General features: G+C 42.4%; 1 protein-coding gene across 10 annotated transcripts in view; it reads left to right on the top strand.

Moving 5' to 3' along the window:
* LOC138758201 (neuropeptides capa receptor-like) overlaps positions 1 to 23,506 on the top strand; it is a 99,531-nt gene that overhangs the window by 55,131 nt on the left and 20,894 nt on the right. For 7 of the 10 annotated variants that reach the window (XM_069926802.1, XM_069926800.1, XM_069926801.1 and 4 more), the window contains one exon: positions 402 to 2,195. The exons of 2 other annotated variants lie outside the window; for them this stretch is intronic. In XM_069926802.1, the coding sequence (XP_069782903.1) occupies positions 402 to 1,381 (980 nt within the window). In that variant the 3' untranslated portion in view covers positions 1,382 to 2,195. Of the gene's footprint in view, positions 1 to 401; positions 2,196 to 19,508; positions 19,652 to 23,506 lie in introns of those variants that run through there. One more of the 10 variants, XR_011354205.1, reaches the window with a different exon arrangement.

Genomic DNA, 23,506 nt, shown 5'->3' with positions numbered 1-23,506 from the left:
TTCATTCCCTGGAGTGTAGGAGACTGAGTGGTGAAAACATGGGGGTGTATGAGGTGCATGGGTGAAGTGAACTATTCATAGTCTACTTGTCAGGTTGATACGTTCTGCAAATAGAAAATTTATTCAGCCTTTAGAATTTCAAGCAGCACATGAAGTATCCGTAACTTAGCACTAGAGGAAGCTTCCGACGATCATAAAACACCTGAACAAATAAACGCAGAACAACATTTCGACGGAAATGGGTCAAATGTCGTCTTGAATGTCCTGGGTGAGGTGCGCGGACGGGCCAGCTTCATGCTATCTGACTCTATGACATTATGTCACTCAGTTCCTCTGCAGCGACTTATTTCTGGCTCCAGAACCGATTGGTAAATTCTCTGCACAATTTGTCTCTCTTGCAGTGAACTTCGTGGCCATTGTGATTCTGTCGCGAGGAAGATGCGGCCTCTCCAAATGTATCACTCGCTACCTGGTGGGAATGGCGGCGGCCGATCTCCTGGTCGTTATCTTGGATCCGCTCTTGACTTGGACAGCACTGTTTCATTTCCAACAATCTTTTTTGTTCATTACTCCCATGTGCAAAGTGAAAACCTTTATGGGATTCGCAACCAATGCAGTTTCTGTCTGGCTAACTGTTGCTTTCACCTTTGATCGTTTTGTGGCCATTTGTTGTGACAACCTGAAAGCAAAATATTGCACGGAACGAACAGCGGCCGTGGTTATCGGAGCAGTGAGTGCACTGAGTTGTGTGGAGAGCGTCCCTTGGTTTTTCCTATATGAATATGGCATCTTGGTTGATAATATCCCATGGTATTGTATCCCATCTCTCAAATTCCTGCATTCCTTTGCATGGGGAGCTTATGAAATGTTCCACTTCATTTTTACCCCTTGTGCCCCGTTCGTTATCATTTTGTTCTTCAATTTCCTGACATCGAGACGCATTCTGGTGTCCACTCGAATCAGGTGTGAGCTGCGGAGCTGCCAAAATCGAAAGAGGATCCAGGATGTTGAGATGCAAAACCGGAGGAAGTCCGTCATTTTACTCTTCAGCATCAGTGGATGTTTCATCCTTTTATGGGGTGCCAAGGTAGGACACAGGTTCTATGTGCGAATTACAGGTAACAAAGTGTACACGTCGACATCGGACCCGAGTTTCATCACAGAACACGTTTCGATGATGCTTCAACTACTCAGCACCTGCACGAACACGTGTATTTATGTAGCGAGTCAGAATCAATTCAGGAAGGCGCTGATGCACGCACTGACCTACCCAATCCAAATGATCAGGAAATTGTACAGGATAGAGAGGAGCGATCTGAAAACATATTCACATTCCTTATTTCCTGCACTTCCACCGAGGTGTGAAATGAGTAGAAAATAAAATTCAGCAAAGCATTGCCCCGGATACAACTACCTTCAGAGGCAATTCTTGGTACTGATCTACGGTTTGGACAACCAGCAACAGGCTCTTCAGGCTATCGATATCTGTGCAGGGTATAGTGGATGATGAAAAATATGTTGGTACTCTTAGGGAAATATTAATGGAGGGACAGGCTGTTGCAATTTCATCGGCAGCGTTTCACAGAGGCAGAACGGACTGGTTCAAAATGCCAACTTGCTTGACCGATGGCCTATCGATGTCTTGAGATTGTGTCGCCGGTCGCAATGGAGAGCCTGTTTCCAGAGGGAGAAGGGATAGCTTTTTGAGTGCTTGGAGTGAAAAACATTTTGTGCCACCAGTTGACTGCCACACGTTTGGTCAACTGTAAGCTCTGCGTTGATCTCAAATTCACTGCATTTCTGGAGAAGAGGAATCTGCGATCTCAAAGAAAATGACACCTTTCCCCTTCTATGCAAAATACCTGATTCCGGTTGTAATGTTAATTTTCAGGCTTTTGATTGTACAAAGCACAATGTTCCTCTCAATCTTAAATTGTTCCCAGTTGACCTCAGTTCAATATCGTTAATAATCTATATAACCAGGGAAATTTGTTTCATGGACATACCAAGAACGATGACCAATTTCATACTAATCCCACAAAACAATCCGTGACTTCATCTTTAGCGTTGGGCCCTAACATCAGATTATTTCCGTTCTGTAAATAAAAGTAAGCTGCATTAAACATAATGGCAGCCGGGGTAATAAACGTGTTCAGCGTCATATGTAGAATTATTTCTGGAACACCACGGGTCATCAATTGAGATGAAGTGGCTGCGCCCCCCGAATGTATAATGATCCAAATGATCGGTGAACAGCAAACGCACATTTATTTAAGTGGGAAATCTGCCATGGTTTGCACAGATAATAGGGCATTTGATACATTCACTTGTTTAAAAAAGATCATTCCTCATTATTGAAACCTTGTAATTCTTGGCACGAGAGATATGTACATGTTCAAATCGCCAAAGCATGTTTTTGACTTAAAGACCATAGATGCCACCAGATTCCTGAATGATTCCCTACCTTACTTTGAATTTTCGGACAGTATTTTTATTTATTTTTGTGAGGTGGTTTCTATGAAAGTTTGCACTCTGATCCTGTCGAAACAACGAATTTCGTGACTTGTTCATGACAATAAATTCTGATACTCTTTCTAAGAAATAGGCGATTCGGTCCATCGCATCTTCCCCATTATTCAATCCTGATCTTATCAATAATCCTACTCATCCGGCATTTTCACAACCTTTGATGTCCTGTCTTATCAAAAACGTATCCATTTCTGTCTTTTATTTACTACATGGTCTGGCATCCACAGATTTATCTCCCTCAGGTTGAAGAAATTCCTGCGGATGTCCGTTCTTATCCTACGTCCATTTATCCTGCAGTTGTGTCTTCCTGTTCTAGATTCTCGCACCATAGGAAAGAAACTTTCAACATATACTTTGTCCATGCCTTCCAACGTTCAAAATATTTCAATGACACCCGGCCTCCTCCTTCTCAGTTCTCCTAAATTCCACTGAAAACAGGCTAAAAGCTGTCTAACACTCCTTGTATGATAACTCTTTCATTCCCGGAAAAATAGTGGTGAAGCTCTTTGGTAATCTCTCCAACATCAGCATAAACTTTCTTAAATGAGGAGCCCGAAACTGCTAACAATATGTCTCAAGGATGCCTTATGAAGCGTCAACGTCACATCCATGTCCTTTATAGTCTATTCCTACCGAAATGAATGTCAGTAATGCATTTGCCTTCTTGACCACCATCTCAACCTGTAAATGTGCCTTCAGGCTATTGAACATGAGAACTCCAAGGTCCCTTTGCATCTTGGTATTTTCATATTTCTCCCTATTTAAAAATAGTCCTCGTTTATTATTTATATCAAAGTGAATGATCGTATAGTTCCCGACATTATATATCATTTCCTGGACAAGTTTCTCTTGTGTCTTGGTGTGAGCTTGAAGGCACCTCAGATTGAAGAGACTGCCATCTGTGCGGTACCGGATGTAAACAGCATCTTCATTGTTGGGGTCTTTCATGGCTTGGTTCAGCATCATGCTGAAGAAGATTGAAAAGAGGGTTGGTGCGAGAACACAGCCTTGCTTCACGCCATTGTTAATGGAGAAGGGTTCAGAGAGCTCATTGCTGTATCTGACCCGACCTTATTGGTTTTCGTGCAGTTGGATAATCATGTTGAGGAACTTTGGGGGACATCCGATGCACTCTAGTATTTGCCAAAGCCCTTTCCTGCTCACGGTGTCGAAGGCTTTGGTGAGGTCAACAAAGGTAATGTAGAGTCTTTTGTTTTGTTCTCTGTACTTTTCTTGGAGCTTTCTGAGGGCAAAGACCATGTCAGTAGTTCCTCTGTTTGCGCGAAAGCCGCACTGTGATTCTGGGAGAATATTCTCGGCGACACTAGGTATTATTCTATTTAGTAGAATCCTAGCGAAGATTTTGCCTGCAATGGAGAGCAGCGTGATTCCCCTGTAGTTTGAGAAACTTGTCCATGAACTACTCTTTGCAGACGATGCCGCTTTAGTTGCCCATTCAGAGCCAGCTCTTCAGCGCTTGACGTCCTGCTTTGCGGAAACTGCCAAAGTGTTTGGCCTGGAAGTCAGCCTGAAGAAAACTGAGGTCCTCCATCAGCCAGCTCCCCACCATGACTACCAGCCCCCCCCCCCACATCTCCATCGGGCACACAGAACTCAAAACGGTCAACCAGTTTACCTATCTCGGCTGCACCAAATCATCAGATGCAAGGATCGACAATGAGATAGACAACAGACTCGCCAAGGCAAATAGCGCCTTTGGAAGACTACACAAAAGAGTCTGGAAAAATAACCAACTGAAAAACCTCACAAAGATAAGCGTATACAGAGCCGTTGTCATACCCACACTCCTGTTCGGCTCCGAATCATGGGTCCTCTACCAGCATCACCTACGGCTCCTAGAACGCTTCCACCAACATTGTCTCCACTCCATCCTCAACATCCATTGGAGCGCTTTCATCCCTAACGTGGAAGTACTCGAGATGGCAGAGGTCGACAGCATCGAGTCCACGCTGCTGAAGATCCAGCTGCGCTGGGTGGGTCACGTCTCCAGAATGGGGGACCATCGCCTTCCCAAGATCGTGTTATATGGCGAGCTCTCCACTGGTCACCGTGACAGAGGTGCACCAAAGAAAAGGTACAAGGACTGCCTAAAGAAATCTCTTGGTGCCTGCGCTGCAACCGTGTCTGCCTGTCCCGCATCGGACTTGTCAGCCACAAATGAGCCTGCAGCTGACGTGGACTTTTACCCCCTCCATAAATCTTCGTCCGCGAAGCCAAGCCAAAGAAAAAAAAAGAAGAAAGGTATCATTTCCTATTTCTCTGCCCATTCTCCTCATCTGTTTCTATCTTTCTATAACGTCGTGTTTTCATCCACACTAGCTGGTCCTCCATATACCTTATTATTTTCTGTAAAACTGTCCACAAATCCATTCACTCCACGATTAAAAAAATCATTAATAAACAACAGAAAAATTAAGTGGCCACATCACCGGCCTTTGTGGAAAACCACTAACAACTAGCAGGCAATCGGAATATGATCGGTACTTTCCAAATCTCTGATTCATGCCAATCAGCCAATTCTCTACCCGCGCCAGTATGTTTCCTTTCATCTTGTAAAGTAGCCTCATGTGCGCCACCATGTCAAATGACTTCTCAAAATCCAAATCTCCAATGTCACCTGCATCTTCCTTATCCAGCCTACTTGTCACCTCTTCAAATAATTCCAATATGCTTGACAAGCAGGATTTTCCATGAAGGAAACTATGCTGGGTTTGGCCTATCCTGACATGTGTCACCAATATACCGTCACCACATCCTTTGTAATCGAATCCAACATCTTCTAAATCACTGAATGCTTGCTATCCCATCTATAATATCATTTCCGCTGCCTCTCCGCACCCTTCTTGAATAGTGAGGTGACATTTGCGATTTTACAGTCGACCAGGACCATGCCAGAATCTATGGATTCCTGAAAGTTAATTAGCCCTTCCTCCACAATCTCTTCAGCTACTTCTCTCAGGAACTGTGGGTGCAATCCTCCTGGTCGAGGAGACTAATCCATCCTTGGGCTATTCAATTTTCAGAGCATGTCCTACCTTGAAATAGCAACGGCACTCACTCCCCTTCCCTGATACTCTACAACATCTGGAATGCTGCAATCGAAATGTTTTGTACAGAATACATTAGGTATATAGAACAAAAGCAGGAAAAGTCGAACGGGCCCGTTTGGTGAAGACAATTCCAGCGATTCACTGTGAACACCTTTGCCGCTTATTTCAATCATTTCTTGTTTGCTTTGTCCAGCTCTTCCTTGTTGAATGTGTCCACCATGTCCTGTATTTCCCTTACCCATGATAGGTTTCCCTTCGTTAGAAACCCCCTGCTCTGCTCCACCCCAATGAAAACCATCTCAGTTTATCTGGTTTCTCCTCATGAGTGAAACACCCCATCACAGCCGACGGACTGATGGATCTCTTCTGTGTCCTCTCATCAGGCACAGCGCAAACACGATGTGAACTAGGCAGCTGCCTGGGGTCCAGTCTTCTGAAGGCCGAATCAGGACTAGCAGATGTCATGTGTGTAGGGTCGAAATGTGAAAAGTTACTGTGTACTTAGTTAATTAGTCCAGCAGTCTGTTGGGTTTCTTTGTGCATGTGCGGTTCTGGTTGGTGCATGCAGGATGGCTTGCGTAACAAGCAGGCAGATGCGCACTGGGTCAGCGGAGAGAGGATGGTTCAGCACAGCTGTTCGCAGGCGCGGAGATTTCTGGCGCGAACGACAGCGACTGCAATGTTTCAATCGACGTTGAGTGAAGTACTTTGTAACAGAGGCGGGATTTGAAGTTTGGCCAGATGTGGGTGAGGGGTGAGGTGGGCAAGCCAGAACTGAGGGGTGGGGAAGGGAGAGACCAGAGCAGGGGTGGGGTAATTAAGCCAAAACAGTGTTACGAGCCCAGAGGACCCTAAACCCAGCAGCAATAGATATTGACCAAGAAAAATGGTTACTTTCAGAAGTTGCTTTTAATTATCTTTAAACATGAAAACAGAATCACACTTTAACTTATTACTACTGACTTAAATAACCTTACTTTACCCCCTTCTAATTCTAAGCGCACGTGTATGTAATGTGTATATAAGTTCAAACAAGTTCTTTGATTCACAGTGCAATCTCGCTTCTCATTCCTCCAAGTTCACTGGTTGCAGGCAAATCTTATATTGAGCATATAATTTAACATGAATAAAGTTCAACAGGCTTTGGTGCACAAAAGGTAAATGATTACCGCTCAGGAAGGTTCTTGTTGGTTTTCAGATAGAGAGAGAGAGAGAGAGAGAGAGAGAGAGAGAGAGAGAGAGAGAGAGAGAGAGAGAGAGAGAGAGAGAGAGAGAGAGAGAGAGAGATGTGTTGTTCAAGGGCATCCATAACTGATGTACTTCCATCAGTGTCTTGCTGAAGAAACCTTGCTCCATAAGGGTTCTCCAGATGATAACCTCTTTTTTAAAGGAAATCGCATAGTTCCATTTGTTTCACTTATTCCAAGTGAAACATTAGACAGCGAATCCTCTGCTCGTGGATGAACCACAAGGGTTTCGATCAGACAGTCTTCCAAAAGCTTGCCAGCTTGTCCTATTGTCCTATTTCAATTCCATCAAATTCCACTGGCTGACACTGTCAGAGTCTCTGCTCGCTTTCTCTGTGTGTCTCCCTCGCGCTCACACACACACACACACACACACACACACACACACACACACACACACACACACACACACGCGCGCGCGCGCGCAACAGCAAGTATCCTGCAGACAATAGGAGACAGCATTCTTTTTCATCTGTTGCGTTTGGGTCAGGAACATTTAGTGACTTCTTTTGAGCACTTTTCAAAGCTCTTGCAAAAAGGTTTGAGAAGCCACTATGTCTCCAGATTTATCAGATTTTGTTAGGGTTCGTGTGGGTTCCACAGGCTAAGAACCAGACCGAGGTGGATGGTACAAAATTAACTTTTACTTCGCGGATAAAAGGGGAAACAGTGAATTATTCTTCAAATAAACATTTACATGCACACACAGTACACAGGGGGAACAATATACATTTAGGAGCAACGAGGAATAACTAACAAAACTAATGGAATTACAGTAACAAACATATTCACTCTAAGCGATCGGACTTGCCCCCACCCCTTGGTCAGTATTGCAAGGCTCTTGCTATCTAGCCTCGGGACTCATCCCAACCCAATATGAAAGGTGATACTCACGATCCCCGAGGAGTCCAAATAGGCATAACGAAGGAGCACATGGTCCTTTTATGGTCCTGGGGACAAAGCTAGGGGGGGGGGGGGGCAATCATATGGCTAGTATGGGCCCCGTTGGTGGCTATATCCAATGGCTCAAAGCCAAGTGCGGGGGCTCAGCATGATGAACTGAGGTGATTCACCTGGGTCAATCTTGAGGTTCACCTTAATGACTTGGGGTGAGTTTCTGACCTTGATTGGCAGGCAGTGTGTCCTCCGAATAGAAGCACAGCAGCGCCGCCCAGTGGTGGACGCTGCCTCTCCATTACATCAGAGCGACAGCATTTCAAATAAGATCTGTTTTAAAATGTTTGCATGTGACCTACCCTAACAAACCTTTCCCAGTCTCCCAGATACATTCCTATATAATGTGTCACAACAGAGGCAAAGGAGGGTGAAGCCAGAAGAGGGGGAAGCCTGAATAGAGGCAAAGGAGGGAGAAGCCTGAATAGAGGCAAAGGAGGGAGAAGCCAGAGCAGAGAGGAGGGAAGAGGGCAGAACAGAGGGTAGGGGTAGGCCAGAACAGAGGGAAGGGGAGGCTAGAACAGAGGGAAGGAGGAAGCCAGAACAGAGGGGAGTGGAAGCCAGAACAGAGGGAATGGGCGAGGCCAGAACAGAGGGGAGACTGAGGCAAGAACATAGAAGAGTTGAAAGACAGAACAGAGGGAAATGAGCGGGAAGAGAGAACAGAGGGGAGGGGGAGCCATAACAAAGGAGAGAGGGAAGCCAGAACAGAGGGGAGGGAGGGGAAGACAGAATAGGGGAGACCAGAGGGGAGGAAGGGGAGCCAGAATAGAGGGGAGGGAGGGGAAGACAGAATAGAGGGGAAGACCAGAGGGGATGAAGGGGAACCATAACAGAGGGGAGGGAGGGGAAGGGGAGGGAGAGAGAAAGGAGGACCAAGAACAGAGATGGGCAAATCCAGAACAGAGGGGAGGGGGATGCCAGATTATTATTGTTATTACATTTGTAGTTAATTGCTGCCTTTTGCATTTTTTACTCTTGTTTTTATCTTTTGTTAACTGATGCTAATATATTTTATATCATGTTAAATATAATAGAGCTGCAGAATTTGTGAAAATCTTGTAGGTCATTAATTAAGCTTTTGTGGCGCTTTGAGGAGCTGAAGTAAATCACAGCCACCATACCAATGGTCATTAATGACAGTTTTTATTCAAATTCAGCACGCCCCTTTAAGGGCAGCATGAGCTCAGTCATCTGGTGCATTGTGACATCATAATCCCTGCCCAGGGTGTGTGCTGGAAGGGATGCTGGAGTCAGAGAGAAGCCTCCGATGATACTATTTCCCCATGGCTGCCCCGCCATGTGGCAATGCAAGTGGGGCCAATTCGCCATGAGGATGTGTGCTGCCACACAATCCCCCCCTGAATTGTCCACGCATCCTGTCTCTTTGGCGGTGGTCCCAGTACTTTGGTGCGGCCATCTGCATTGGCTGTGATGAGTCTAAATGAGCAGTTTTTAAGTGGTCTACAGTAATCAGTTCTTCCCTGCCCCCCACCCGAGAGCTGGAGAAACTTGTATGGCCCTTTGTATGGGTGCTGCAGTGGTACCCTCTGTGGTCCACTCCAGATGAACACAAATTGTGCCACATCCAGACCTTTTGGTCGATGGGATGGTTGGGTGCACTGTTGCAATGGGGGCATCAGGTCTAGGTTGCCCAGTCATTTACAGAGGTCCGTGAGCCACTCACCTTCATTGTGCATTGTCTCGGCCTCCAGGCTGAAGAATTCACCTGGCAGGGAGAGTGGCATGCTGTAATCTGTTTCTGCTTATGAGGCTTGCAGGTCCTCCTTGGACCTCGTCTAATCCCAAAGAGAATCCTGGGCAACTCATTCATCCAGTCGGGGCCAGAAAGTCTTGCCATCAGAGTGGACTTTAGGTGGCAGCAGATCCTCTTTACCAACCCATTAACTTGTGGGTGGTAGGCCGTGGTGTGGTGCAGTGTTACCCCTAAATGCCTTGCCAGCTGTGACTATAGTGCGGAGGTAAATTGTGTGCCTCTGTCACTCATGATGTGCACCGGCACGCCGAAATGAGCAATCCCTTCATTGCCAGGGTTCTAGCACATGTCTCCGCTGATGCCCCATGGATCGAGATGGCTTCTGGCTACCTGGTTACACTGTCCACTATGGTAAGCAGGTACCGCAACTCCCTGGAAACCAGAAAGGGCCTGGGCAAGCCTGTGGATTTCAGACGTCTGGCACCTGATGAAGTTGTGTGTTAGAGTTGCCTCCTCCTTTTTGAGGCCAAGCCAGATGAATCGCTACACTACCATATACATAGTAGTTTTTACTGAGGGGTGTGCAAGAGTGTGAAGAGAGCTGATGACACTTTCCCTCCACTCCTGTGCAGCTACTGGGCATGGTGAGCTGGTGGAGGTGTCACAGGGCAGCGGCTGGGCAGAGTCAGGAAGCTGGATATCCTCGAGCTGGAGATCTGAGATGGTGGTCCGGAGATCTTGAGTTTTGTCATTGTGCTGCTGGGACTGTGCTAGTTGTGTGTAGTAGAGGCTGTGAGCTTGCAGCCTGACGGCTGGGTGGGAGAGCTCATCCATGACCATATTGTTCTTGCCCGCATTGTGCCAGATGACTGTCGTGAATTCGGATACATAGGACAGGTGGCGCTGTTTCCTGGCCAACCACGGGTCTGGGTGAGGGCCTTGTGATTGCTAAAATTGTGAAGGTTCTGATCTCCAAGAAATATAGGAAGTGGCAGATGGCTAGGTACAGCACCAGGAGCCCCCGGTCAAATGCACCATGGGTGCACCAACAAAGTCCCCTCTGTGAGCACCTGTTTAATTGCATTGAAGGCCTTGTCCATCTCGTCTGACCAGGCGAGGGTCTTCTCTTTCATCACAATCAGCAGAAAAAGTGGGCGCATGATGTTAGCAGTGTTGGGTATGAATCTCTGCTAAAACTTACCATTCCCACAAATTACTGCAGAAGGAGGGTTTGGGAAAAGGCTGGATGGCAGACACTTTCTCCAATGCGGGAGCTGACCCAGACCCTGAGATGGTCTGCCCCAGAAACTGCAATGTCTGTTTTCCAAATTGGCATTTGCCCTCATTGACTGTGAGGCCGAATACTGCTAGCCAGGTGAAAAGGATATGGAGATGAGCCTTGTGCTCTTCACGACTGTGGCTGGCTACCAGGATGTCATCTAGGTAAGCATATAACCATAAAACCATATACAGCACAGAACAGGCCAGTTTGTCCTACTAGTTCATGCTGGAACAAATCCCCACCCTCCTAGTCCCACTGACCAGCATCTGGTCCATACCCCTCCAATCCTCTCCCCTCCATGTAATTATCCAGTCTTTCCTTAAATGTAAATATCATCCTTGCTTCAACCTCCTCTGCCGGAAGCTTATTCCACATCCCAACCACCTTTTGCGTGAAGAAATTTCCCCTCATGCTCCCCTTATAATTGTCCCCCTGCAATCTCAAACCATGGCCTCTGGTTTGAATATCCCCCACTCTTAATTGAAAAGGCCTATCCACGTTGACTCTTTCTGTCCCTTTTAAAATCTTAAACACCTCCATCAAATCCCCCCTCAATCTTCTACGCTCCAGAGAAAAAAGCCCCAGGCTGCTCAAACTTTCTTTGTAACTCAAACCCTGACATCCTGTCAACATTCTCGTGAACCTTCTCTGCACTCTCTCTATTTTGTTTATATCCTTCCTATAAATATAGATAAAGATGAAGTCCAAATCCCTGCCCTCTGTGTCAATTAGGCACTGGAACGTCTGGGCCCCGTTTTTCAACCCGAACAACATCTGGAGGAATTCGAACAAGCTAAAAGGGGTGATAATGGTGATCTTTCCAATGTCATCAGGGTATACTGGAATCTGGTGGTATCCGCAGACCAGATTGACTTTTTAAAAGAATAGCATGCTGTGGAGGTTGGTCGCCAAGTTCTGGATATGGGGGACTGGGTACCTGTCTGGAGTTGTGGCATCGTTTAGCCATCCGTAGTCTCTGCAGGGCCTCCAAACCCCTGATGACTTCGGGACCATGTGTAGTGGCACAGCCCAAGCACTGTCCGTCTGCAGAATGATACCCAGCTCCTGGAGCCTGGAGAGTTGCTCCTTTGACTGGTTTAGCTTCTCCTATGGCAGCTGCCTGGCTCTGGCATGCAGCGGGGGGACTTATATGGAGATGTGATGGAAAACCCCATGGCAGGGGGAGGCGACATTGAAGCATGGCTCCAGAATGGCAGGGAACTCATTGAGGATCTCGGTGAAGTTGTCTGTGGTGGTGGACACCGTGGCAATTTAGAGTCTGCCATCACCCACTGTGCCCAAGGGCACCGAGCGAAAGGAGTGGGCATTGACCAGCCTCCTTCCACTCATGTCCACCAGCAGACCATGAGCCCTTAGGAAGTCAGCCCCTAACAGCACGGTGCCCACTGAGGCATGGACGAACATCCAAGTGAACGTTTCCTCCCTGATCTGTATCTGTACCCTACAGGTGCCATAGGTTTTGATTGCAGAACCATTGGCAGCTCGTAGTGTTAGACTGGGGGTCCAGTTGCGAGTTTCCAGCACTGTAGGGGGAGGTGTGCACTCAGATGGGCCCCTGTGACTACCAGGAACCGGTGGCCCATGGAATTGGCAGTGATATAAAGGAGGCTGGTCACATGGCCAAGCATCGCAGCCATCAATAGCAGTTGGCCAGGCCTTCCCCTGGAAGTCGCAGGGCTGGTGGCACTTGCGGGCTTTCATTCCCCACTGCTGGTGATAAAAGCACCATGTTGACTGGGTTTCCTCTGCCTTGTGCTTGTCGGTATCCTGCAGATGGTGGGGTCCCTGCTTGGAGACTTGACTGAGGTTGCCTCTTTCTCCTGTTTTGCATCCCAGAGGGTGTCTGCCCGGGCTTTGGCCTTGCAGGGGTCGAAAAATTCCTCTTTGGACAGATGGTACTGGATATCTTCTGGCATCTGTTGAAGGAATAACTGGTGGAAGAGGAAAGATGGTTCATGATGCTCTGCCAGGGCCAGCAATTTGTCCATGAGGGCTGATGGGCTGCGATTCCCCAACCCACCCAGATGTAAGATCCTGGAAGTATGCTGCTGGTGTGTAAGGCCAAACTTCCCCAGGAGTACATTTTTGAGGGTGGTAAACCTTCCCACTTCTGGTGGCCGGTGAATGATGTCATCCACCCTTGCCGCCGTGACCTGGTCCAGTGCACCCACAATGCAGTAAAATTTTGTGGTGTTGGCTGAGTTGTTGTGGAGGTGAAATTGTGCCTCTGCCTGCCTGAACCATATCCGTGGGGCTTGGGGCCAGAAGGGGGAAGTTTTAGGGCTACAGCATTCACCTCGGCTGCATCCATCATTGGCTGGGTCTAGTTAGTCACCTGGGCCCATTGCAGTCACCACTGTGGCGCTTGCAGGAGATTAAAGGAATCACTGCTGCCACACTGAAGGTCGTTAATGACTGATTTTCTTCAAATTCAGCACTACCCTTTAAGGGCAGCATGAGCTCAGTCTCCTGGTGCATTGTGATATCATAATCGCTGCCCAGGGTGGGCGCTGGAAGGGATGCTGGAGTCAGAGAGAAACTTTTGACAATGCCATTTCCCCATGGGTGCCCTGTCACATGGCAATACAAGCAGGGCCGTTTCACCATAAGGATGTGCACTGCCACACTTTATTCTATATTGCAATTTAAAATGAATGGAGCAATTTCAAATTTTGTGCTATTCATTTTTTTTACAAATCATCTATATTTGCAAATTGAAGTTTGGCATTTTTTGTCACATGGTGGGGGTGGAGGGTGGGGAGGGTAGCGTTACTGTTATGAGTGAGGAAACAGGTTTGGTAAGCATTAAACACAAGAATCTGGATGCAAGTTTCGATAGCAAAAAGCTTTCTTTGCTAACTAAATAAACAATAATGATCATTAGTTTATTATCACAAACGTAGTACAATGAACACCTACACTAACATACGCACTTGTGGCAGCCAAACCGGTGTTTCATTTAAACAAAAACTACCATAGAATGGGTTAAAGTTGTTCACAAAGGAATAATAAACACAAAAGACAGACATAAATATTCTCATTTCCCACTGAGCAATAAAATTAGAGCATCACATTCAGACAGTCCTTTTGAGATCTGGGAGCAGTCCATGATTTCTGCAAAAGGTGAGGTTTAAGAGTGTGATTGCAATGGGAGAGAAACTGTTATTGTACTGCTCTTTTAGCCAGACAAGAATGTGCAAGGTAAGTGGAAGACTTTCAAAGGAGAACTCTGAATGCACACCATTTGTATGTTCCTGTCAGGATTGAAGCCAAAATTAGCCGGCACAATGAACCTCGTTTTTTGTGAGATGTTGGGGCTCTGGTTTGAAAGAAGAGTGAGGTGTATAACAGGCACAAGTAAATGAGGTACTGTACGGAGGAGTACAATAAATGGAAGGAAACCTCAAGAAAGAAGTCAGGAAGGCTAAAAGGCACGAACTTCTTTTGGAGGACAATGTGAAGGAAACTACTAAGGGTTTATGGAGGTATATTAAGAGCAATAGGAGAGTGGGAAAGAAATAGTCACATTGAAGATCAGAATGAGAATCTCTGCATGGGGCCAAAGGAGAGGGGGGAGATCTTATTTATTTTGCATTAGTATTTACTCATGAAACTGGCACAGAGTCAAGGGAAGCAGGGAATGCAGACAGTGGGGTCATGGAATCTTCAGAGATTAAATAGGGGTAGGTGCTTGCTGTCTTAAAGCAAATGTAGATGGATAAATCCCGAAGTCCTGATAAGATATTCCCTCAAACCTTGATGGAGTTTAATGTAGAAATTGCAGGGCCCCTGGCAGAAATAGTTAAAATGTTCTCACCCATGAGTGTGGTGCTGTAGTATTGGAGGGGATTTCACATTGCTCTGTTGTTTAAAAAAGGATCCAAAAGTAACCCTAGAAATTATAGGCTGGAGGACTTTATTGTTGGTAAATTATTGAAGTGTGTACTAAGAGATCGGATATACAAGTGTTCAGATAGCCAGGGACTGATGAGGGATAATCCACATGGATTTTTACGTGGTCATGTTTTTCAAAGAGGTTACCAGGAACATTGATGAAGGAAAGGCTGTGGATGTTGTCAACAAGGCTTTTGACAAAGTACTGCAAGATAGCTTAGTCAGGGAGGTCCAGACGCTAGGTATGCATGTGAAGTAGTGAACTGTATTCCACAATGGCTGGATATGAGAAACCAGAGAGTAGTGGTGGATGATTACTTCTTTGACTGGAGGCCTGTTGATAGTGGTGTGTGTCAGGGATCGGTGCTGGGACCATTGATGTTTATCATCTATATCAATGATCTGGATAATAATGTGGGAAATTGTATCTGCAAATTTGCAGAAGGACATTAGGATTGGAGGCACTGTGGACAATGAAGAAGATTTTCAAAACTTGCAGTGAAATAGGACAAGCTGGATAAAATAGCAGAAAAATGGCAGTTGGAATTTAATGCAGACAACTGTGAGCTGTTACATTTTGGAAGGACAAACCAAGAAAATAAATTAACAGTGAATGAAAGAACACTGAGGAGTGCAGTAGAATGGAGCAATCTAGTGTTAGACTCCATAGCAGCAACTGAGAGGGACACAAACAAATGGGTTAATTTTAAGACAGTGTGTATAAATGAATAAACCCAAAAAAATTTAACACCCAATCACAAGCCTTAATGGCAACTCTATATGAACAATCGACTATTGTATGATGTTTGTGTTTCCCAGACCATTTCAGTCCAAGCTTGAATGCCCGGAAAATCAATAATTTCCCAAGATAAACCCCTAAGTCGGTCAGACAAGAAGGAACACATCACGGATCTGGTCTCCACGTTTGGGATTATATGCTTCCTTGTCCACTGATCTTTTAGTTTGAGGCTGTATCCAGATGACTGTGGTCACTATAGATTTTTAACCCTGTCAGGCGATTATGAGGCTTGCTTGAGATTTGAATGTGTCAACATCCACCTTTATTTCCTTCACCTTGGTGACCTTCTAGTCACCACATGTGGTTCATTCCTTTCAAACTTTCAAGGGTATCAGGTGGTGCAAAGCGATAGACAGGATGGTATGGGAGGTGGAGTTGCACTCTTAATCAAAGATGAGCTCCAGGCAATAGTGAGGGATGATATAAGATCTAAAGAGGATAATGTTGTGTCCATTTGGGTAGAGATAAAGAATAACAAAGGGAAAAAAATTATTGGTGGGTGTTATCTATCACCCACCAAATAACAATAGTTTAGTGGCACAGGAAATAAATAAAGAGATAAATGAGGCATGTAATAATGATACGGCAGTAGTCATGGGCGACTTTAACTTCCACATAGATTGGGAAACTCAAGTTGGTCATGGGAGTCTGGAAGAGGACTTCATAGAATGAATCCACGATAGCTTTCTTGAGCAGCATGTTAAGGAACCAACAAGAGAAAATGTTTTCCTGGATCTAGCGTAATGCAATGAGATAGGTAGAGTAAATGATGTAATAGTCAGAGACCATCTGGGAAATAGCGATCATAGTATGATTGAATTTCTCATTCAGATGGAAGGGGAAACAGTTAGATCTAAAACTAATATATTATGCTTAAACAGGGGTGACTACCAGAGGATGAGGGAGGAATTGGGCAGAGTGTACTGGGAGCACAGGCTAATTGATGAAACAGTTGAGGAACAGTGGAAGATTTTCAAAGAAGTATTTTGTAGTGCTCAACACAAATATATTCCTGTCAGGAAAAAGAGCAGCAAGGGAGGGCAAAATCAACCATGGTTAACAAAGTAAAGAAAGGAGATGCAGGTGTACAAAGCTGCAAAGAGCAGTGGGAAACTGGAAGATTGGGGAAACTTTAAGAGACAACAAGGGGTTACAAAGCAGGTAATAAGAAATGTGAAAAAGGATTATGAAAGTAAATTGGCACAAAATATAAAAATAGAAAGCAAAAAATTTTATAAATATATAAAATTGAAGAGGGTGGCCAGAGTTAACAAGTGACCCTTGGAGGATGAGAAAGGAAAACTGGTAGCAAAAAATGAGGAAATGGCCAAGGCATGAAACAAATATTTTGTGTCAATCTTCATGGTGGAAGACACATCCAGCATGCCCAATTGCGGAGTTAAGGATGCGAATGTTGGGGAGGGCCTTGATAAAATAGTTGTTACAAAGGAAGTAGTGATGGAGAAACTAATGGGACCAAAGCCAGACAAATCACCTGGTCCTGATGATATGCATCCAAGGGTTCTGAAGGAAGTGGCAGAAGTTATAGTTGATGCATTGGTGGTCATATACCAAAATTACTTGGATTCTGAGCAGATCCCAGCAGACTGGAAGACAGCAAATGTCACGTCACTTTTTAAGAAGGGATGTAGGCAGAAGACTGGAAATTATTGGTCAATTAGCTTGATGTCTGTAGTTGTAAAAATGCTTGAAGCTGTTATTAAAGATGAAATAGTGAAACATTTGGCACGTAAGGGTTCAATCAGGCAGACGCACCATGGTTTTAGAAAGGGAAGATCTTGTTTGACAAACTTGTTAGGATTCTTTGAGGATATAATGGGTGAGGTGGATAGAGGGGAACAGGTTGATGTTGTATATTTGGATTTCCAGAAAGCGTTTGATAAGGTGCCACACAAGAGATTTCTCAGTAAGTTACAGGAAAGTGAAGTCTGGGGAAGTATATTGGCATGGATTGAAAATTGGTTGTCTGACAGGAGGCAGAGAGTCGGGAGAAGTGGGAGTTTTTCAGGTTGGCAGAGAGTAGTAAGTGGGGTGCCGCAGGGGGTCAGTGCTAGGCCCACAACTGTTCATCATTTACATTGATGACTTGGAGGAGGAGACAAAATATGGTGTCGCCAAGTTTGCGGATGACACCAAATTGAGTGGAAGAGCAAATTGAAATGAGGATGTGGAGAGTCTGCAGAGGGATATAGTTAAGCTGGATGAGTGGGCAAAGGTCTGGCAGATGGAGTACAATGTTAGTAAGTGTGAGGTTATCCACTTTGGCAAGAAAAATAAAAGAGCTGAATATTATTTAAAGGGTGAAAAACTACAGCATACTGTTGTGCAGAGGGACTTTGGAGTGCTTATACATGAATCACCAAAAGTTTGGTTGCAGGTGCAGCAAGTTATTAAGAAGGCAAATGGAATTTTGGCCTTCATCACTAGAGGAATTGAATTCAGGAGTGGGGAGGTAATGTTGCAACTGTATAATGTACTGGTGAGACCGCACCTGGAGTACTGTGTCCAGTTCTGGTCTCCATATTTGAGGAAGGATATATTGACTTTGGAGATGGTCCAGAGGAGGTTTACTAGGTTGATCCCTGGGATGAAGGGGTTGACTTATGATGAAAGATTAAATTGTCTAGGATTGTATTCACTCGAGTTCAAAAGATTGAGAGGAGATCTTATAGAAACATATAGGATTATGAAGGGTATGGATAGGATAGATGTTGGAAGGTTTTTTGAGCTGGCTGGGGAAACTAAAATGAGTGGACACAGTCTCAAGATTCGGGGGAGTAGATTTAGGACAGAGATGAGGAAAAATAGTTTTTCCCGAGAGTAGTGAATGTTTGGAATTCTCTATCCAGGGAAGTGGTTGAGGCTGCTTCATTTAACATATTTAAAATTCGGTTAGATAAATTTTACATGATAGAGGAATTAGGGGATATGGGGGGAAGGCAGGTAGGTGGAGTTAGGTCATAAATTGGATCAGCCATGATCTTACTGAATGGTGGAGCAGGCTCGATGGGCCATTTTTGGCCTACTCCTGTTCCTACTTCCTATGTTTCCTATGTTTAAGTCCTCTTTAGAGTTACAAAGTGGCCTTCTGTCATGCAAGTCTTTCAAAGGTCTCTTTCGGTTTAATAAGTGTCTTTCTGTCACCAAGTCCTCTCCCTTGAATACCCTGGCCTGTGTGATCCTGTGACTCTTGAAAGAGGTACTGGTCAGTCCCACCGACACTCTGGGTTACAGAGTTCCCAAACTGCTGTCCAGACAGCGGAGCTGGCACCCATGGGCAAAGTAGCTACTTCTTCCATTTCCCACTGAAACTACTGGGAGAGCACAATGACAGACAGCCCTAGATGACAGTTCTAGCACCAGTGAACAAAGCAACTCATTGTGTGGCTTGCTGGAGCTGCCGGTTGAATTTACCATTCCATATCTTACATTATCAATCTAGTAACACTATCATAACACATATCCATTAAATATTCTTCAGGAAAAACAAAAGTTATGTCATTTTCCCATTTAAGCTTAGATTTCTCCCATTCCGGCTTATCCATATTATCTTGTAGTTCTTCATACATAACAGAAATATAGCCTTTTTTTAGTATAGAACAAGTCAAAGACTCGAATTCTGACAATACAAGAAAATCATCTCTCTACAATACATATTTCTTTTACCAATGATTGAAGTTGATAGTAAAAAAACAATTTTTTTTCAAGATATCAAAACGTTCTTTCAATTGATTAAAAGAAAGAAATTGTCTTTCTACAAAGCAATCCTCTAAGGTTTTTATACCCTTAAAATCCCAATTCTTTAAATGACTATTAAATAATGAAAATGGAATAAGCTGATTATTGGAGTTAAAATAGATAATTTACTTTTTGATCCTTTTTAGTCCATAACATTATAAATGTTGTAATTTTGGCATATTATACTCCTGTAATTAATTTATATTCCACCAAAATATAAATTGATGTATTGCAGTTTCAGAAATACATGCCATCACAAGTTTAGCCCAACTTGGAGGCCGATCCAAGTCCATCAAACCACTAATAAATTTAAGTTGGGCTGCTTCATAATAGTTCTGAAAGTGAGGTCATTGTAATCCACCTAATGCATACTTCCAGGTAAGTTTATTTAATGCTACCTTTGGTAGTTTTCCTTTCCATAAAAATTCCCGAGTGATTTTATTTAAGTCGTGAAAAAAGTTATTTTTAAGAAAAAATAGTATTGCTTGAAACAAATATTGAATATGTGGAAAAATATTCATTTTAATACAATTAACCCTGCCAATTAGTGTTAACGGAAGGTCCTTCCACTTAATTAAATCTGTTTTAATCTTTTTCAATAATAGAACATAATTTAATATATATAAAGATTCATACTCGGTATCCACAATTATTCCTAAATATTTAATTTTATCTGACCACTTCAAATAAATAACATTTTTATAAACTGAATAATCTCCTTCACCAACTGGCAAAATTTCACTTTTATCTCAATTAACTTTACATCCAGATAATGTTCCGTACTGTAATAAAAAAAATCCTATAAGTGTGGCTAGGATTGTTCTGGGTTTGTTAACTATATGAAAACATCATCTGCAAATAAATTAATCTTATACTCTACATCCAGAACTCTCATCCCTTGCATCTGTTCATTTTGCCTTATTAATTGAGCTAATGGTTCAATGGCCAATGCAAACAGGGCTGGTGACAATGGATAACCTTGTTGGGTAGAATGTGTCAATTTAAACGACAATGAAACTTGTCCATTTGTCACCACCCTAGCAGTCAGGTTTGTATATAAAGCTTTAACCCAACCAATAAAAAAGGGCCCAAATTTAAACTTTTCCAAAACCTTAAATACAAAATCCCATTTGATGCTATCAAAGGCTTTTTCTGCATCAAGTGCAACCACCATTGGATGGTTGGGTTGCTGCCTGTATGCATTGACCAAGTTAATTAATTGAAGAATATAACCTGAAGCATGTATATTTTTAATAAAACCTGTTTGGTCTACATGTATCAATTTAGGCAAATATTTATCAAGTCGATTTGCTAACATTTTAGCTATTTTTTTATAGTCCACATTCAATTAAGAAATAGGTCCATAGGAAGACACCATTAATGGATTTCAATCTTTCTTTGGAATTACAGTAATTAAAGCACTAGAACAAGATTCTAGTAACTCATAATGTTCAGTCACTTGTTGTAGTACCTCCCCAAACACTGAGGATAAATCCTCATAAAAACTTTATAAAATTCCACCGACAACCCGCCATCAACTGGTGACTTACCATTAGGCATTTCCAACAAAGCCGTCTCAATTTCTAGATCTGTAAACAGAGCTTCCAAATCTATAATATCCTCTCCTTCTAATGCTGATAACGTTAATGTAGACAAAAATGAATCAATAGATCCATTATCCCATCTCCCCTCAGTATTATATATATTTTTTATAAAATGAATAAAACAGGTCATTGATTTCCTGAGGTTTATAGGTAACTATTGAATTCTTTTTAACAGCATTAATAACCCTTGAGGTCTGTTCCTTCTTTAACTGCCATGCAAGTACTTTGTGTGCCATCTCACCCCACTCATAATATTGTAGCTTAGACCAATTAAGTAAACGTTCAAATTGATAAGTCTGTAACCTATTATATCACAGTTTCAATTTAGTCAACGCTATTTTCCTATCTTCTGTCACTCTCTTCTGAAATTCCTTCTCCAGTTCATCAATTTACTTTTCTAATTTAAGACTTTCAGCCATATATCTTTTCTTAACTTGAGTAGTATAACTAATTATTTGCCCTCTTAAATAAGCTTTTAACACATCCCATAATATAAAATGACCTTTAACTGAATTATCATTTTCAGTTTAGAAAAAAACAATCTGTTCTTTAACAAAAGTAACAAACTCAGGTTTTCTCAACAATGTTGTATTAAATCTCCATCTATAGGATGAATGTTCTACCCCTGACTTTTCATAAGAAAAAAATTATAAAGAATGATCTGATATAACTCTACTCTTATATTCTGCCTGCAATATCTTTCCTTGTAAATGTGCCGATATTTTTTTAAAAATCTAATCTAGAAAAGGAATCACGTTGAGAAGAATGAAAAGAAAAATCTTTCTCTGTAGGATTAATCCTTCTCCAAATAGCAACCATATTTAAATCATTAATTAAAGCCCCAGTTTGTATCGCCATCTTTGATTTTCTAATATATTTTGGGGATTTATCCATCAAAGGATCGAAAACACAATTAAAATCCACCCCAACTAAAATATTTTCATTAGCTTGACTTAATAACAAAAAAGTGTCTGAAATAAAACACTCATCATCTAAATTAGGCGCATGGGTATTAAGTAAAGTCCAAGGTTCATTAAAGATTTTAAAGTCCACTTTTAAAAACCTCCCAGCATTCCCCTCTATAGTATGCAACTCAAAAGATAAATTCTTAGGAACTAAAATCGCTATGCCTTTTGTCTAAGAATTAAATGAGGAAAAAAACACATGACCAATGCTCTTTTTCAGTCAAATGTGTTTCTTGTAAAAAAGAAATATCAATTTTAATTTTCCTGATACAAGCTAAAACTTGCTTTCACTTAATTGGATTATTTAATCCCTGAACATTAAATGTTTCAAATTTCAAACTAAACATTTTAACAAACTAACAATCTAATCACTTAATACAACAAAAATCACTCTCCTACTAATAAATGAAATGCACTCTCCCTCCCCTAATATTATAGAAAAAGTTCATATAAAAAGAATACAATTAATTTCCCCCCCAAAAAGAAAAATAAATCACCAAAATTTAGTAACACCCTAAAAAACTGGATGTGGTAAACCCCATCAGTTGTAGATCACTATCAAAGATATCAGTGCCATCCATTTCCCCCCAGCCAAAAATACAATATATATAATGATGTAATTCAACATCATAGAAATAATCAGCCCAGCGACTCCAGTCTCAATGACTGGTTCAAATCTTCAACATCAATAAGACTGTGTGTCAAATCTCCTTCTTTCAATCTTTACTCTTTTCCCTTTCTTTTCCAATCTTTTTATTATTATTATAATTTATAAACACATACAGTTCAAAGAGATATGAAAAATACATAGTAAATAATGAATTAATACAGAGATATTAAACAATAATATTGCAGAATAAAAATATATCATAAAAAAAATTTAGATCAGTTTAGAGTATGAACTATCTCTAAAAAAAAGATATAATTAATAAAAATATATTAAAAAAAGAGAGAAAAAAAAACCCAAAAAGGAAGAAAAAACAAATCTGAATTCTTTCTTTGGCTTGGCTTCGCGGACGAAGATTTATGGAGGGGGTAAATTAAAAACTTAAAAAAGAACCTACCGATATAGCTAAATCACGCCGATCACTCCGATCTCATCTAACAGCCCAATTATCATACATAATCATAAAAAGAAAACAGAGCCAGATCAACTCACCACAAATGAAAATATTGAATAAATGGTCGCCAGGTTAACTCAAACTTAGAAGGGGATTCATAGACAGAGTTTCTAATTTTCTCTAAATTTAAACATAGTATAGTTTGGGTAAACCATTGGAAAACAGTGGGAGGATTAACCTCTTTCCAATTCAATAGTATAGATCTTCTAGCCATTAGTGTAAGAAAAGCAATTATACGATCCGCAGGAAGAGATAAATAAGTCAAATCTATCATAGGTAATCCAAAAATTGCAGTAATGGGATGTGGTTGTAAATCAATATTCAATATTCAAAATCTTTCCTCTTTTTCCATTCTTTCTATTCTGTCCATTTCCATTTCCATTGGCCTTTCTTTTAGGTGACGATGATGAGACTCTTCTCTGACCACGTAGATCCGGTAATAAGTTAGCAAAAACCAATGCATCATGATCATTCTCAAAAAATTGAGATTGATAATTGCCATAAAGAACCTTCAACACAACAGGGTTGTGTTTATATCATTTC

The sequence above is a fragment of the Narcine bancroftii genome, chromosome 3 (assembly GCF_036971445.1).
Source record: "Narcine bancroftii isolate sNarBan1 chromosome 3, sNarBan1.hap1, whole genome shotgun sequence".
Lineage (NCBI taxonomy): Eukaryota > Metazoa > Chordata > Chondrichthyes > Torpediniformes > Narcinidae > Narcine > Narcine bancroftii.
This window is presented reverse-complemented; position numbering and strand designations above follow the sequence as displayed.